Source organism: Vulpes lagopus, chromosome 3, assembly GCF_018345385.1.
Source record: "Vulpes lagopus strain Blue_001 chromosome 3, ASM1834538v1, whole genome shotgun sequence".
NCBI lineage: Eukaryota > Metazoa > Chordata > Mammalia > Carnivora > Canidae > Vulpes > Vulpes lagopus.
The window spans coordinates 112,417,788-112,434,799 of NC_054826.1; the positions used below are offsets into that span (position 1 = coordinate 112,417,788).

Consider the following 17,012-nt stretch of genomic DNA (forward strand, 5'->3'; position numbering starts at 1 on the left):
ATCTGCCTTTGGTTCAGATCATGATCCCAGGATCCTGGGATCGAGTCCTGCACAAGGCCTCCTCCCTCTGCCTATGTCTCCGCCTCTCTTTCTGTATCTCCCATGAATAAATAAATAAAATCTTAAAAAAAAAAATATATATATATTTTATCAATTTACTTTTATTTACTTAGAAGCATATATATATATTATTGACATATGTTAGTTTCATGTATACAACATAAAGATTGGATATTTGTGTGTATTATGAAATGATCACTATAATGTCCATCTAACATACATAAAAGCATATTTTAAAAAATAAACTTAAGGGTGCCTGGGTTGCTCAGTTAGCTAAGCATTGGACTCTTTTTTTTTTTTTTTTTTAAAAAAAAAAGGTTTTTATTTATTTACTCATGACAGACACACACCGAGAGAGAGGCAGACACAGGCAGAGGGAGAAGTAGGCTCCATGAAGGGAGCCTGACGTGGAACTCGATCCAGGGTCTCCAGGATCACACCTTGGGTTGAAGGCGGCGCTAAACCGCTGGGCCACCAGGGCTGCCCAGCATCTGACTCTTGACCTCAGCTCAGGTCTTGATGTCAAGGTCATGAATTCAAGTCCTGCATTGGGCTCCATGTTGGGCATAGAGCTTACTATAAACAAACAAACAAACAAATAAATAAAACATTTTTAAAAATAAATTAATTTTTAAAATTAATTTTAAAAAACAATTTTCCTTTTTTTAAGAAAAAAACTTTTATTTATATTTAAGTCAGCTCTAGGGCCAATCTGGGGCTTGGACTCATGATTCTAAGATCAGTCAGTGGAGCTAGCTGGGCTCTCCAGGAAGTTAGCACTTGCTTTTTTTTAAAGATTTATGTATTTCTTATTTTAGAGAGGGGGAGGGGCAAAAGGAAGGGGAGAATCTTAGGTAGGGTCCATGCTAGGAGCCTGACCTGGGACTCAATTTCATGACTCCAAGATCATGACCCGAGCTGAAGAATTGGTTGCTTAATCAGTTGAGCCACCCACATGCTCCAAAGTTAGTACTTTTTAATGAAATGTTAAAATAAGCAAATAACTACTTAGGGGAGGAAAAAAAAAACATTTTTTTTTCTCTATTCTCTTAGATTTCTCCAGCTGGGAGGATTAAAGAATTAAACTGACAGGGGCACCTGGGTGGCTCAGTAGTTGAGCCTCTGCCTTTGGCTCAGGGCGTGATCCCGGGGTCCTGGGATCAAGTCCCACATCAGGCTCCCTGCATGGAGCCTGCGTCTCCCTCTGCCTATGTCTCTGCCTCTCTGTGTGTCTCTCATGAATAAATAAATTAAAAAATCTTTTAAAAAAGAAAGGATTTAAACTGACAAAGACAGATTAACAACAACAAGGAAAAGTCTTTTTAACATGTACAGCATGTACACAGAAAGGAGGAAGGCAGTAACTCAGAGCGCATGATTGGAACTCAGAGGCCTATGCTGGTGTCTTAACCAAGGACAGTTCATCTGTAAGGAAGTGACAAGGACAAGACAAAGGGAAGGGGGTTAGGCTTGTAGGAGCTGCAGACTGTGGGAAGGCAAATATGGGGAGGGAACTGAGGGAAGAGAAGTGTCATTTTTGTAAGATTTGTTGTATCCAGTGCTTCTCTCCTCTTCCTGGCACAGGAGAGGGAGACACCTGAGATGGAAACGTATTCCTGCTTTTAGGCAAGTGGGGGTGGGAAGGGGCAGAGAATTCCTTCACTGTTTCTTAGTTATCTTTAGCTCAAAATAATCCATATGCCACAGTGGATATGTGGCAAACTTTGGGATGGCATGTTCTGATCCCTATCACAAGAGAAACTATTGCTCTGCATTCCACCTTCACCCGTCTTGCCACCTTCTTAGTTTTTTTTAAAAAGATTTATTTATTTATTTATTCATGATAGAGAGAGAGAGAGAGAGAGGCAGAGATACAGGAGGAGGGAGAAGCAGGCTCCATGCCGGGAGCCCGACGTAGGACTCGATCCCGGAACTCCAGGATCATGCCCTGGGCCAAAGGCAGGCGCTAAACTGTTGAGCCACCCAGGGATCCCCACCACCTTCTTATTGTGAACGTATCACCTTTTGGGAAACGCTAAACTCCTGAAGAGACCCTTCAGCCCCCTTCCAGCTGCGACATTCTGAAATATTTTTAAGTCAGGGCACCTGCCTGGCTCAGTCCATAGAGTGGGCCACCCTTGATCTCGGGGTTGTGAGCTGAATCCCTACATTGGGCATAGTGCTCACTTAAATAAATATTTTTAGTAGGTTTACTTTTTTCTTTTTTACTTAAAAAATCGCAGTAAAATATACTTTATATAAAGTGTGTACCATTTGAAACATGTTTTCTTTTTTTCTAAGATTTATTTATTTGAGAGAGAGAGAGAGAGCGAGCAGGAGGGGCAGAGGAAGAGGGAGAGAATCTCAAGCAGGCTTTGTGCTGAGCATGGAGCCAATGTGGGGCTCTATCTCACAACCCTGAGATCGGGACCTGAGCTGAAACCAAGAGTCAGATGCTTAACTGACTGAGCCACCCAGTCACCCCCGACTTGAACCATGTTTGAAGTATCCAGTTCAGTGGCATTAAGTACATTCACAGCATTGTGGAGCCCTCACCACCATCCATCTCCAGAACAGGAATTCTGTATTTCCAAATGGGATTTTTCACATGCTCCATTTCTGGAACACATCTATGGCACAGGGAACTATGTTGGTACTGAGACAACTTTCTAGAAGGAAGGAAGTGAAGGGGTCTGCCAACCCTCACACACCTGTGTCACCAAACCAGTGGAAGCGCCCAGCAGTAGCCTGGGTGACCTCCCGGTAGGCGTTGGCAGTGTCTGTGCGGCTGGCATAGCAGGCAGGGGGTATGATGTCCATCTGGGGCTCACCCACGTAGAAGAGACACACGTTCAAGTGGAGGTCGCAGCCCCCACAGGCCTCGGTCATGTAGGCGCTGAGCATGGGCTGTGGGGGAAGAGAGGGCAGGAGGGCCTCACAGCTGACAGCTCCTGGAGTGGCTGCTCTCAGGTCAGCTGAACCAAACCCTCTTTCTTCAGAGCCTGCTGGGCACCTGGTCTACTACTTGGTGTGAGGATAGAAAGATAACTGAGCTTGGGCTCAGTTTCTCTGTCTTAATAGGGTATGGCCTGGGAATGGACCCGAGAGCCCACTCATGCCGAGTGTGGTCAGGGGACCAGAAGCATGGACATCTCCTGGGAGCTTGCTAGGAAGGCAGGCTCTCAGGTCCCAGGCCAGACCTTCAGTAACATGATCTGCATTTTAGCAACGCCCCCAGGTAATTCTTCTGCCCATTATAGTCAAGTTTGGGAAGTCATACTGGAGAAACCAGTTGTTAGGCACCCACCAAGAGGAAGATGCAGGCTCATAAAGGATGCCCAGGACAAGGCCTACTCACCATGTCCTGGTCAGGGATGCCCCCTGTGAAGAGGTAGATGCCCTGTGACTGGTGTTTGTCTTTGTCCTTGAAGTCCACTTCCACAGCCTTCCGCAGGGCGCTGAGGACATTCCTGCTGCCCCGACACTGCAGAGTCAGGGCCCACCTGGGAAGGAAGGAGGCTCAGCTGAGGGAGACCAGCCACGAGGCTCTGGAGCAGGAGGGCAGGGATTCTGCTGGAGAGGGCAACAGAGCAAACGGCACCACAGAGGCTGCCCCCAGACCCAGCAGGTGCAGTCTCTGATGGTCACCTACCGCCAGGCGCTTTGTAAGTTTTCATGGCTCACGGCAACCATCTCGGACCTCCAGCTTTCAATTGTGCTTCCAAACCTTTGGAGGGAAGGAGAGCAGGTGTGTTATTAAGCAGGAGATATATTCACTCTATACCCCGGGGTCTTTGGGCCCTCCGGGCTTTTAGAGGGGTAATAGTCTGACTGTACCCAAAAATGTTAGGATGTCTCTGGCCAGGGCCAGTCATAAGATTTCCTTGCCTGGGTGGCTCAGCGGTTGGGTGCCTCCCTTCCACCCAGGGCTTGATCCTGGGGTCCCAGGATCGAGTCCCACATCTGGCTTCCTGCATGGACCCTGCTCCTCCCTCTGCCTGTGTCTCTGTCTCTCTCTCTCTCTCTGTGTCTCTCATGAATAAATAAATAAAAATAAAATATTGAAAAAAAAGGAGTGGGGAAAAATTTCCTGTGTGAGCTGAGTGGGGGGGGGCGTGGGAGGGAGGTTTCAGTCATAACTCAGAGCCAGGAGCAGCTCTGGCCAGACTTCTTTTCTGACTTCCCCACCCCTCAAAGGAGGGAGTCATTGCCCTATTTTAAATTCCCCTAGAACCAATCTGACCCCGCAAATGACCTTTTTCACTCAGTCTGTACTATAGTATTTTTTTAATATATAAATTTATTTTTTATTGGTGTTCAATTTGCCAACATATAGAATAACACCCAGTGCTCATCCCATCAAGTGCCCCCCTCAGTGCCCGTCACCCAGTCACCCCCACCCCCCGCCCACCTCCCCTACCACCACCCCTTGTTGGTTTCCCAGAGTTAGGGGTCTCTCATGTTCTGTCTCCCTCTCTGATATTTCCCACTCATTTTTTCTCCTTTCCCCTTTATTCCCTTTCACTATTTTTTATATTCCCCAAATGTGTACTATAGTCTTTTAAAGATTTTATTTATTTAGGTTTTTTTAAAAGATTTTATTTATTTATTTGAGAGAGTGAGAGCTTGAGCTGTGTGGGGAGGGGCAGAGGGAGAAGCAGACTCCCTGCTGAGCAGGGAGCCCGATGCAGGGGCTCGATCCCAGCACCCTGAGATCATGACCTGAGCTGAAGGCAGACACTTAACTGACTGAGCCACCCAGGCACCCCTATATTTTTTTTAAAGATTTTTATTTATCTATTCATCAGAGACACACACACACACACAGAGAGAGAGAGAGAGAGAGAGGCAGAGACACAGGCAGAGGGAGAAGCAGGCTCCATGCAGGGAGCCCGAAGTCGGACTTGATCCTGGAGTCCAGGATCACACCCTGGGCTGAAGGCGGCGCTAAACCGCTAAGCCACTCGGGATGCCCCCATATGGTTTTTAATTTTAAAAAAAGCATCATCTCATTTTCCTATGAAACAGAATTTAAATCTTTGGGAAAAGGCTGATCCCCTTTATCAAGAAAAAGGTGTCCCTTCTCTGGATCAAGGTTAATTCCTTTACCTGGTCTTCTGAGACCCTCCCCACATATAGCTCCCTCCCCCACACATCCCCTACCTCACTCTATTTTCCTCTGCCCCACTGTCTCTGCACATGTTTGAGTCTGTCCATTCTTTTTTTTTTTTTTTAAAGATTTTGTTTATTTATTCATTAGAGACACACACACACACACACACACACACACACACGCAGAGAGAGAGAGAGAGAGAGAGAGAGAGAGAGAGAGAGGCAGAGACACAGGCAAAGGGAGAAGCAGGCTCCATGCAGGGAGCCGATGTAGGACTCGGTCCTGGGACTCCAGGATCACGTCCTGGGCCCAAAGCAGGCACTAAACTGCTGAGCCACCCAGAGATCCCTGAAGACATTTTTCTAAATGCAAACATGTAAATCTCCCTCGTTCTTTTGAATAGTTGCACTGTCAGGATTGTTTTACCCATTTTGCCAATGATCATGCAGTTTGTTCCCGGGTTTATCTACTATTAGAACTCCTGCCTGGTTATCTATGCACACTGATCTTTGTATTTCCTTCAGGTAATATATAAAGGTTTAATTGAAGGAATGAAAAATATACACTTAAAAATTTAATACAAGGGCTATACCAAATTACACTTCTACAGACAATTTTCAAGAGTGCCCTTTCCACCACATCATCACCAGCACTGGGCATTATTATTATTTTGAATCTTTTAAATATTTGGTTGCCAAACTGAATTGCAAAAAAATATATATATCTCATTGTTTTGTTGTCAGTGAGCTCTACTGCCAAATTTAGTGGATTCCTTTATTCTTCCCATTCCTGCTTGCTTCTGCAGGATCAAACTCTTTCTTTCTGAGATGTGTCTTCTCAATATCATCCTCTCCTCATTTTTCTCCTACCTCTCTGGCTGCTCCTCTCCTGTGTGCCTCTGCCCGCCCTCCAAACATCAATACCTCACCAGTTGTGTCTTTGGTTGTCTTCTCTACCCTTCATGTCTTCACAGATGCCTTCATGCACTTCTGTGTTTTCTCTTTTTTTTACTTCCGTGTTTTCAACGACGTAACCAGAACTCTGATGGTTCGCAAACCTGTATTTCCTGGCTAGAACTCCTCACTGGAGTCCCTACGAGGACATCTCCACTTGACAATCTCCAATTCTACATGATTAAAACTATCTTCTACTTCCAAGATCTGCTCCATCTGGGACATCATCTTTTCACCATTCTCATATCCTATAGCCAAATAATAACTCATTTTGTAGATTCTAACTCTATAGCCTCTCACATGCATCCCTTCTTTCATCCCCATGGCCATGGCTCAAGCCTACTTCACACTAGTACAGACCACTGTAGCCATCCAAATGGCTTCCATCCCTCCAGCATCACATCACTTCAAAACATCCTTCACACTGTGACTTGAGCATTCAATATCTGATCATCTTATTACCTTGCTTAAAATCCTCTAATGCCTATATGTCCTATAGTATAAAAGCTCCTGAGCATATCATATATATGTATATATATGATATATATGATATATGTATATATTTGATATATATATGTGTATATATGATATATATATATATATATACCCTCCATCATCTGTTTTATTTTGTCAAGCACAGTTTCTCTTTCTCTCCCTATAACCTATTGAACTCCCTGATGCTCCCAAAATTCCATAGTTTGTGACCCCACAGTCTATGTCTCATAATTACAACACGTCTAAGTTTCCTGTTCCTTCCTTTACTGAAAATGTCTTTCCTCCCTGCTGCCCTCATCATTTCCATGTTCTGGGCAAACACCTACTCATTTAGCAAGACTCAGCAAAAGGATCACCTCCTCTGTGAATATTTTCTTTTCTTTTTAGTTTTATTTACTTATTTTTTAAGATATTTTTAAAAAGATTTGTTTATTCATGATACACACACACACACAGAGAGAGAGAGAGAGAGAGAGAGAGGCAGAGTCACAGGCAGAGGGAGAAGCAGGCTCCATGCCAGGAGCCTGTTGTGGGACTCGATCCCAGGACTCCAGGACTACGCCCCGGGCCAAAGGCAGGCACCAAACCACAGAGCCACCCAGGGTTTCCCTCTTTACTTATTTGAAAGTGAGAGAAAGCATGAGTGCAGGGAGAGGGACCAAGGGGCAGAGACAGAGGGAGACAGAGGGAGAGAATCTTAAGTAGGCTCCATATCCAGTTTGGAACACGATGTGGGGCTTGATGTCACAACCCTGTGATTATAGCTTGACCTGAAACCAAGAGTTGGACATTTAACCAACTGAGCACTCAGGTGACCCTGTGAAGATTTCCTGATCTCCTGTGTTCAGGTAGGATGGTCTGATCCTGCCTTCTACCTCTTTCTGCAGAAATCAGTTAATCACACTTATTTCTTAACATGCCTGTCTCCCTCTAGTAGATCCCAAGTTCCCTGAGGACAGGTATTATATGTATTCACTTCCATATTCCCCAATGCTTAGCGCAGCAATTTGTACATGGCAGGCTTTCAATAAAAGTCTGTTGAATTAATTAATGGTTGGATAAATTAATGAAAACATTGCCTAAAGTATTTCTCTAGGCATTTTTTTTGGTAGAATGTATTAGAAAAAGATGAGGCTCTGGTACAGAATAATATATAATATGAATGCTGACTTAATAGGTTTAGAATATTCTCTATTTGATATGAAGTGGTATAAAAATGTATAGTCTGGGGCACATGGTGACACAGTTGGTTGAGTGTCCGACTCTTGGCTTTGGCTCAGGTCATGATCTTGGGGTCATGAGCTCAAGCCCCATGTCTGGCTCTGTGCTCAGCAGGGAGTCTGCTTGAGATTCTCTTTCCCTCTCTCTCTGCCTCTGTGCCTCCTATTTGTACTCATTCTCTAAAATAAATAGATCAATCTTTAAAAAAAAATTGTCCAAGTGGGTTCCTTTTCTCTCTTAATTAGTGGAAAAGTTATGCAATTATAATAAATATATAAAACTATATATGTTTAAATTAAATGTAACTATATGGATTACATATAGTACATAATTTAAATATATGGTATATAGAAATGTATAATTTAAATATATATAGTTATATATAATTTTTTTAAAATTATACATTTTCAGTAATCTCTACATCCAAGATGGGGCTCAAACTCACAACCCTGAGATCCAGAGTTGCATGTTCTACTGACTGAGCCATCCAGGTGCCCCAGTTATACATAATTTTAAAAATATATATTCTATACACAATATTTATGTTTTATACCTATGTATCAAATTATTTATCTGTGAAATATAGAATTTAAATACACATAATTTATATAAATTATATAGTTACACATAATTCAAATATATATAGTTATATATATATATATAAATCTATATAATTAACATTTGGAATTAGAATCTTCAAAGTTCTTGACATAGTGTGGCTTGCTAGACCTGAATTGGGACCTAACACTGGGGCATGCCTGGGGGCCCTTCTTTCTTTCTTTTGCTGTTTATCAGCTTGGAATCCAAATGGGGCAATGGGCTAAGTTACTTTATCTTGGTTGATCAAGCACTGTGTTTTGGGGCCACTTATCACCTTCGCCCCAGTGGGACTGTCTTGCCACCATTTAATTATTCAATACCCCAAACAAGATGATTCAAACCAGATAAACTGATGGTCAGCGTAGCATGCTAGGTGCTGGTGACATGTCATCTAGCCACCTGCCAGGAATGTTAGCCCAGTGGCAGCACTGAGCACACGCGACCCCTGGCCCCAGCATCCCCCGCCTCAGGGGGAACTAGGAACTTACGCAATGATGTTGAAGCAGTCCTTGTTGGACAACTGTTCTTCCAGCAGAAGCCGCAGGGAGTGCTGGATATGAATAATGTACATGGAATTGGTCACAGAGATATCCAGCAGTATAACCACTCTAAAAAGAAACACAAGCTTTAAGAAGAGAACCGAATCACTCAGATAATGTTTATTTTGTTCCATTTTACTATTTAAAGCTTTTTCCAGAGGAATTTTGCATGCCAAATTCACAGCTGGCCAAAATCTTTCTCCAGGGAGTGAGGTCAATGGGAGTGGGTTTACAATAGTAGACTAAGGGGGTGTTGGAAGCTTCTCTCCCAGGGGCTTCTAACATGGAGTAAAGCCGATGGTAGAGATGGTTTACAGGGCACAGGGGCTGCCTAGAATGATTTTCACACACTTCCCTGTTTTAAAGCATTGGCATTCGATATTATTATAGTTTGGGGTCTCTGTAGGGGAAACAGAAACAAGTAAGCAAATGAGATGGGGACTTAGGTGTATTGGGGCTTCTAGGGAAATAAGTGTATCTTTTTGTTTCTTCTCTCTGTCCATTTGGCCTTCTTTCACTACTTCAAATCAATTCCTAACTCCACCCTCCACTCACATTTTGAGGTAGCAATTATGGGGTTCCATTTCTTTATTTTTATTTTTTTAGCGAATGTGCTGCCAAAGCGAGCACAAGATGGCAATTACAGATGCAAAAGAAAATCCACTGGATTTAGTGTCAGAAGATCTTGTTTCAGGTCCCACTTCCTGTGTGACTTAGGCAAGTCACAAAACCTCTCTGATCCTTGCTGTATTTAACTATGAACTATTTATAATAAGATTCCTTCCAGAGTTGCTTTGAGAATTAAATGATAGAATAGTATGGTACTTTGTAAGTGGTAATGCATCCAATAAGGTATGGGATGGTAATGATGCTATAAACACTGCCAGTTTTTTCTCCCTGTTCAGCATCCATCACCTCCCCCCACAGCTGCATCCTGATTTTCCTTTGGAAAACTCCTCTGCTCCTATCAAGTGAGTGGGACAGACCCACCCTAAGCTTGAAGGGTGGGCATTTGACATTAGGCAATTAGAACATCCTACCTCCCAGGCCACAGTGAGCTGCTCCTGGACAGGCCCTGTCTCAAGCCCCAGGAATGCTAAATTGGTAAAGTAAGTGGGGAGCTGCAGGTGGCTATTCCTGGAAGGGAAAGCCTGCCTGACAACAAAGCCAACAGGGAAGGAAGTAGAGCTGAGAGATGGAGATAGATTCTTGACATGCATGAACCCCTGGATGGAGCCATGCCTGAAGACAGCTATCAGATCTATTTTAGAATTTTCAGTTACCTTCAACCAGACCTCCTTGTTTTGTTTAAGCCAATTGGCATTTATTTTATGTTGCTTTTTAACTGAAAGAATCCTGAGTAACACAATGATGATAGTATTGATAGTGATGCTGGTAGTGGCAACTTTTTTCTGCAGGGGTTCTACTGAGTGACCATTGATCCTGAATCTAAGGGATAGTTTCTTTCTTTTTTTTTTTATTTATGATAGTCACACACACACACACACACACACACACACACAGAGAGAGAGAGAGAGAGAGAGAGAGAGAGGCAGAGACACAGGCAGAGGGAGAAGCAGGCTCCATGCACTGGGAGCCCGACGTGGGATTTGATCCCGGGTCTCCAGGATTGCGCCCTGGGCCAAAGGCAGGTGCCAAACCACTGCGCCACCCAGGGATCCCTAAGGGATAGTTTCTGATGCTACCAACAGGGAATCATGAGTTGGGTAAGTGCTTAGGTCACAAAGGGGGTCTCAAAAAGGACAACAATACTACTTGAGGGAAGGTACCTTTTTTCACAGACGGTGCCCCAGATTCTTCGGCTGGCCAAAGAGAGCCACTCAATTCGTCTCTCATACATCCGCATAGCTCTGGTGAGCTGTTTCTGCAAACCCATGGGCCACACAGAGTGAGAGACTGACCAAAGGATGTCCAGTTAAAGGGTCTGTAGGGGGAGGTTGGCTTCTGGGGGTGGGGACATGGGTATCCAGGCAGTATAAACATTCCACTGATCCTGGATGAGTCTGCCACAAGACCAGGAAGAGAAGAGTCCACATATTTCATTGTCTGGAATAGGAGAGGGAGTAGATCTTGCCCCAATAGGTTAGAAACTTTTGTCTGTTTGACAGGTCCCTGCCTGGAGAGCAGGTAGAGGAAGCTCCAGAGGTACCTAGAGGCAGAGCACAGTCTATTTATAAGAGGGAGTTCAGTCAATGGCTTGGTCTCCACATTCCACGGCACCTTCCTCCTGTCCCCTCTTCCCAAACCCCATATTCTTTTCTTTTTTTTTAATTTTTTTTAATTTTTATTTATTTATGATAGTCACAGAGAGAGAGAGAGGCAGAGACACAGGCGGAGGGAGAAGCAGGCTCCATGCACCGGGAGCCTGACGTGGGATTCGATCCCGGGTCTCCAGGATCGCGCCCCGGGCCAAAGGCAGGCGCCAAACCGCTGCGCCACCCAGGGATCCCCTATTCTTTTCTTTTTTAAAGGATTTTATTTATTTATTTGTGGGGGGTGGGGAGAGAGAAAGAGAGAGAGAGAGAGAGAGAGAGAGAGAGAGAGAATGAGCAGGGGGGAAGGGCAGAGGGAGAGGGATAACCAGACTTCCAGTTGAGCAGGAAGCCCAAATGGGGGCTCGATTCCAGGACCCTAAGATCATGACCTGAGCTGAAGGCAGACACTTAACCAATTGAGCCACCCAGGTGCCCCCCTCACTCCTCCCCTGCCAGACCCCATATTCTGACCAATTGGACCCATTACTAACCTGGTACTCATAGAGGAAGGGCGGGTCCACGTGAACATTCTTCACTGTCCCGTCATGCCATTCAAACTGTACCATTGCCTTCTGCACACAGATGTGGCCAGGATGGGCAGCAGGTGAACAGAGCACATGCGGGAAATGATTATAAGTTTAATCTGGGCACCGGGTTTCTCCCAATCAGATGTGTAAGAGGGAAACGGGCTTTGAGCACATCTGGGGCTGGATTATGCCTCCCTGGTTCAGCAGCAGAAGGTTCAGGACAGTGATCCCTGAGTGCACCACACCTGACAGCAAGCCAGGCTGCCTTCTGGGGGTGGGGGTGGGTGGGGGAGTCTTCCAAACATCAGAGTCTTAATACAAGACATGGTTGGAGGGTTTGAGGTAGCAGCATTGGAGACCTTAAAACACACAGGCCAGGGGCTCTTAGGGTTGGGAACCCAGACAGGCCTCCAAGGACACTTTGAAAATCTAATTTTTCATCCTTCGCCAAGTTGTCACATCCACCCACCTACTCACTCAACAATCTGCTGCTACAATTCTCTATCCCTCTTCTCTTTAGTTCTTCCATATTTCCATGACCTTCTTCCTCTTCACCTATTATACCTTCCTTCTATTTCTCTACCCTTCCATCCTCTTCTATTCATACTTCTATATGTTCACGTTTCCATCCTTCCTTCCACCAGGCAGCTGTCCAGGGAATATGTACCAGCTGCTTGCTTGTGTTAGATATTGGGGATATGAGATTGGGGAAGGGCGGTTTGTTCTTTTAAAGGCTCCTACTCTGGCAGGGGTGTAGGCATGCACCAGGGGCACATGCTAACACATTACAGGAGGAGCTAGAGCAGAAGTGTCTGCCAGGTACAGTGAGGATATGATGAGAGCATGTGTGTTCTGCATGCCTGCCAGACAATCCTCGCAGAAGAGGTGACCGCAGAACTTGACGTGCTCACTCTCGCCCCATCTCCCAGAGCTCATTTTCAAATCTTTGCAAAACAGCAGTTGGGGTATACCTGTTGAGAGTTTTAGAGTCCTGGGTGGAAAGCCTGCATCCCACCCCAGGACCCCAGACCCCTGCTCCTTGTGCTCTGACTTATGATTCTTATTTCCTGAACATTTAAGAAGGGAACTGCCACAGAGGAGCCCCCTTGCAGAGGAATGGAGAGAACTCTGAGTTGGAGTTACCTCATGGATAGTGGAAGATACTGTTTTCTGGAGAATAGGCACAAATTCCTCCACAGAAGAGAATGCGTTGGGTGCCAGAACCTGATAAAGGCTTAGCTTCCTGGCTGTAAATAAAGGGTGGGGCTTGAGATGCAACTCTGGAAGCCCCAGAGGGCTCAGGCCTTTTCATCAGTCACCTGAATCCTGGGGTCTGCCCTCTTTTGGGGACTTACCTTTTAGGCCATTGATCTTTAGCCATTCTGCAGAAGTCTTGTCCAAGTTTGGGAACTCAATTGTGAGGGGACCCTCATGCTTTGGGGGTTTAGGCAAGAGACCTGTGAGTGGCCCTTTTGCAATCTCTGTGGAAATCTAAATTAAATTTAAAAGCCCTCATTACAAAATCATATTTTAGAACCAATAAGTCCTTAGTCTCCCCGTCCCACCCAGTTCCACTAAGTGGAGCATCTGAAAACATTACCTGATAAATTAAAGGCAGTTCTATCTTCTCCTCCAACCAGCCCCATCCCCTTCTCTGGAGATGGCTGGAATTTCCAGGGAAAGAAGTAGATGTCCCCAGCAACTTGCTTCCTCTTTGATTTGTCTGTCTTCCTGGCCCCTTCCCCAACCCTTACCATCAAGATCGACACGGTAGGCTCCAAGATGGCGGGTGGCCCCTCCATGAGCTCCTAATGCAAGGCTTCGAAGAAGTAAAAAGTAACTCCTACACCAGATCATTTCAGGAGCCCTGGTCTAGCCTGGCCTCCCCTTGCACACATTTATAGACTGAAAGCCTGATGTTCTGAGATGTTAAGTCATAACTCCTGTATAAATAAGACACAGAACAGCAATTCCCAAACTTTAGACATCTGAGTACTGCTTTCAAGAATTATGCTGTATCTGAGTACCACTGTGCTGTTATTTAGACTTTTTTTTAAAAAATTTACTTTTTTATTTTTAAAGATTTATTTATGTGATAGAGAGCAGAGAAGCAGAGGGAGAGGGACAAGTGGACTCCATGCTGAGCATGGAGCTCAACTCGGGGCCTGATCCCACGACCCTGAGATCATGACCTGAACCCAAAATCAAGAGCCAGATGCTCAATTGACTGAGTTACCCAAGTGCCCTTAAAGATTTTACTTTTAAGTAATCTCTACATTACAAAACCCTGAGATCAGGAGTTGCATGCTCCACTGACTGAGCCAGCCAGGCACCCCTAGAATTTTTTAAAAATAAATCAAATATGAGGGTGTCTGGCTGGCTCAGTTCGTGGAGCATGTGACTCTTGAACTGGGAGTTGTGAGTTCAAGGCCCATGTTGGGTGTAGAGATTACTTAAACAAATGAAATCCTTAGGGGCACCTGGGTGGTTCAGTCAGTTAAGCATTCAAATCTTGATTTTTGGCTCAGGTCATCTTGGGGTTGTGAGATTGAGCCCCACATGAGCTCCGTGCTGAGTATGAAGCCTGCTTAAGATTCTCTCCTTCTCCTTCTGCCCCTGTCCCCAACACTCTCTCTTTCAATATGTAAATAAATCTTTAAAAATAAATAAATAAAATCTTAAAAAAAGAAAACAAACCCAATATGTACCTTTAAAACTTTTTGTTAATTTGATTTAATTTTAAAAATTGACTCCCTTTATTGTACTTAAATAATTTTAGAAAGAAGATGTACTGGGGCACCTGGGTGGCTCAATGGTTGAGCATCTGCCTTTGGCTCAGGTCACAATCCTGGGTTCTTGGGATCGTGTCCCACATCGGGCTCTCCACAGGGAGCCTGCTTCTCCCTCTGCCTATGTCTCTGCCCCTCTCTCTGTCTCTCATGAATAAATATATAAAATGTTTAAAACCCCCCACCACAAAAATAGGTGTATTACTACGTAACAAGCTAGTTTTAAACGCACATTGAAAAAAACTAATCCACTTGTAATTATCTTGTAATTATCTTGCAAACCGTGGGTAAAACGTGCGTTGCACTGTGGGAAACTCCTGGTTCAGGTTTTGGCATCAGGCAGACCTGGGTTCAGCTCAAACTTGTTCTATCTCTGGGATCTGAGGCAAATTAGTTAGCCTTTGGACTTCAGTTTTCTCACCAGTAAAATGGGGGTAATACTATATCTACAGCAGACTGTTGTTGTGCTGAAATAAGACATTTAAAGAATTAAGCATTGTGCCTATCTTAGAATGAGCACTCAGTAAATGAGAACTATTCTAATTATAATACTAAGAGTTGGGGTGCATGGGTGGCTCAGTTGCTTGGGCGTCTGCCTTCAGCTCCAGTGATGATCTCAGGGCCCTGGGATCAAGCCCTACATTGGGCTCCCTGCTCAGCAGGGGGTTTGCTTCTCCCTCTCCCTCTGCCTGCGGTCTGTGCTCTGCCTCCTTTTGCTCTCTTTCTCTCTCTCTGTTAAATAAATAAAATCTTTAAAAAAAAATTACAGTTTTTGTGATTTATAGATACTCAGTAGAAGAGCTGGGACTGAAATGTAACATTCCAGTTTCTAGGCGCTGTGGTCTCCCACCCCATCCAGCCAGACCAAGACATCTTGTCTGTCCCATCTGCACCCTCATTTGGTGGAGCTATAAATCCATTCTCAGTGCCTCCTGTCCGCAGTTACGTTTTCTGCGTGGACTAAACAGCTCACAGCTTTTATGGTGCCACTTCCATGAGTTGGCCGAGCTATTTTGCTGTCATTATATTAATCAAGTCACCAGCAGGGACACTTGCCCTGAATGGCAAAGACCATCTTCAAGACAGCTCACTCTGTGTGGTGAGGTTTCCATCCTCCAAACTGGGGGTTAGGGCAGGGACAGTGGGAGGTGGGTGGGGTGGCCGGAGCCTGCTGGCCTTTCTCTGAAATACATTTTTCAGATAGAAAATCCATGAGGGGGACGCCTGGGTGGCTCAGTGGTAGAGCATCTGCCTTCAGCTCAGGTAGTGATTCCAGGGTCCTCCACTGAGTCCTGCATTGGGCTCCCCATAGGGAGCCTGCTTCTCCCTCTGCCTACGTCTTTGCCTCTCCCTCTGTGTCTCTCAGGAATAAATAAATAAAATCTTTAAAAAATCCATCAGGATCCTTCTAGCACAGGGGAGGGCCCACCCAGAGCTGCGGGGTACAGTGAAGGGCAGGGCTTTGCCTTGTTTCTCTGTGAGCACATGGGGGGCTTGGCAACCATATTCTCAGAGAAACAGGTGGGAAAGGAAGATGGGAGTGAGCCAGCTCCAGAATCTTTGCCTACACCACCTACCTCCTTCATCATGCCGGTTAGCTCCTCACAGGGGGTCCTTTGGCGCAGGGCTTGGATGTGGCCCAGGAGGCTCTGGGCTTTCTGGATTTCTGCCAGCAGCTGGTCCATGTCCCAGCTGGTGTAGACCTGGGGGTAATAGGAGCAATCAGCCATTAGAGGTCACTTGGCTACTAGCTGTGGCCAACATAGGAAAGGGCAAGCAGTCATATCACTTCCTAAAGCTGAGTGGTGGGTTGGTTAAACTAGACATTATAAACTAGCATCCATGTGCCAGATAGAGCCTGGGAACGTGTTGTGTTCCATTTAAACAGTATTGGCCTGCAGTGTTTTTAAAGAACTGAAGAAAATCCTCACCTTAAAGATATGAAGAAACATTTTACACTCACTAGACTGGCTATAGCCATAATTTAAAAAGGACTATACCAAGCGTTGGTCAGGATGCAGAGACCCGGAACACTTGTGCACTACTGGTGGGAAACAGATTGGCGGTTTTACCACCAAAGAATTAGACACAGAATTACCACCTAACCCAGCAGTTCCACTTGTAGGTATATACCCAAAATAATTGAGAAAGGGGACTCAGATACTTGTGCATCAATATTCATAGCAGTTTACAATGGCCAAAGGCTGGAGACAGCCCAGGTGTCCATCAGCTGATGAATGGACAAACAAAAGATCTAGACAATGGATCATCTGTAAAAAAAGAATGAAGCTCAGAGACAGGCTTACAAGATAGATGAACTTTGAAAACATTATGCTAATGGAAAGAAGACCGATACAAAAGGTGCATGATTCCATTTATAGGAAATATTCAGAATAGGTGAATCCAGAGAGACAGACAGATCAGTGGTTTCCAGGAGTG

General features: G+C 44.8%; 1 protein-coding gene across 3 annotated transcripts in view; it reads right to left on the bottom strand.

Annotated features, from left to right (window-relative positions):
- VWA3A (von Willebrand factor A domain containing 3A) overlaps window positions 1-17,012 on the bottom strand; it is a 60,359-nt gene that overhangs the window by 19,454 nt on the left and 23,893 nt on the right. For 2 of the 3 annotated variants that reach the window (XM_041747241.1, XM_041747240.1), the window contains exons 12-20: window positions 16,151-16,276; window positions 13,140-13,275; window positions 12,928-13,031; window positions 11,749-11,829; window positions 10,772-10,866; window positions 8,931-9,050; window positions 3,713-3,787; window positions 3,419-3,563; window positions 2,772-2,967 (exon numbers count right to left, since the gene is read on the bottom strand). In XM_041747241.1, coding sequence (XP_041603175.1) covers window positions 2,772-2,967; window positions 3,419-3,563; window positions 3,713-3,787; window positions 8,931-9,050; window positions 10,772-10,866; window positions 11,749-11,829; window positions 12,928-13,031; window positions 13,140-13,275; window positions 16,151-16,276 — 1,078 coding nt within the window. The remainder of the gene's footprint in view (window positions 1-2,771; window positions 2,968-3,418; window positions 3,564-3,712; window positions 3,788-8,930; window positions 9,051-10,771; window positions 10,867-11,748; window positions 11,830-12,927; window positions 13,032-13,139; window positions 13,276-16,150; window positions 16,277-17,012) is intronic. The other variant, XM_041747242.1, reaches the window with a different exon arrangement.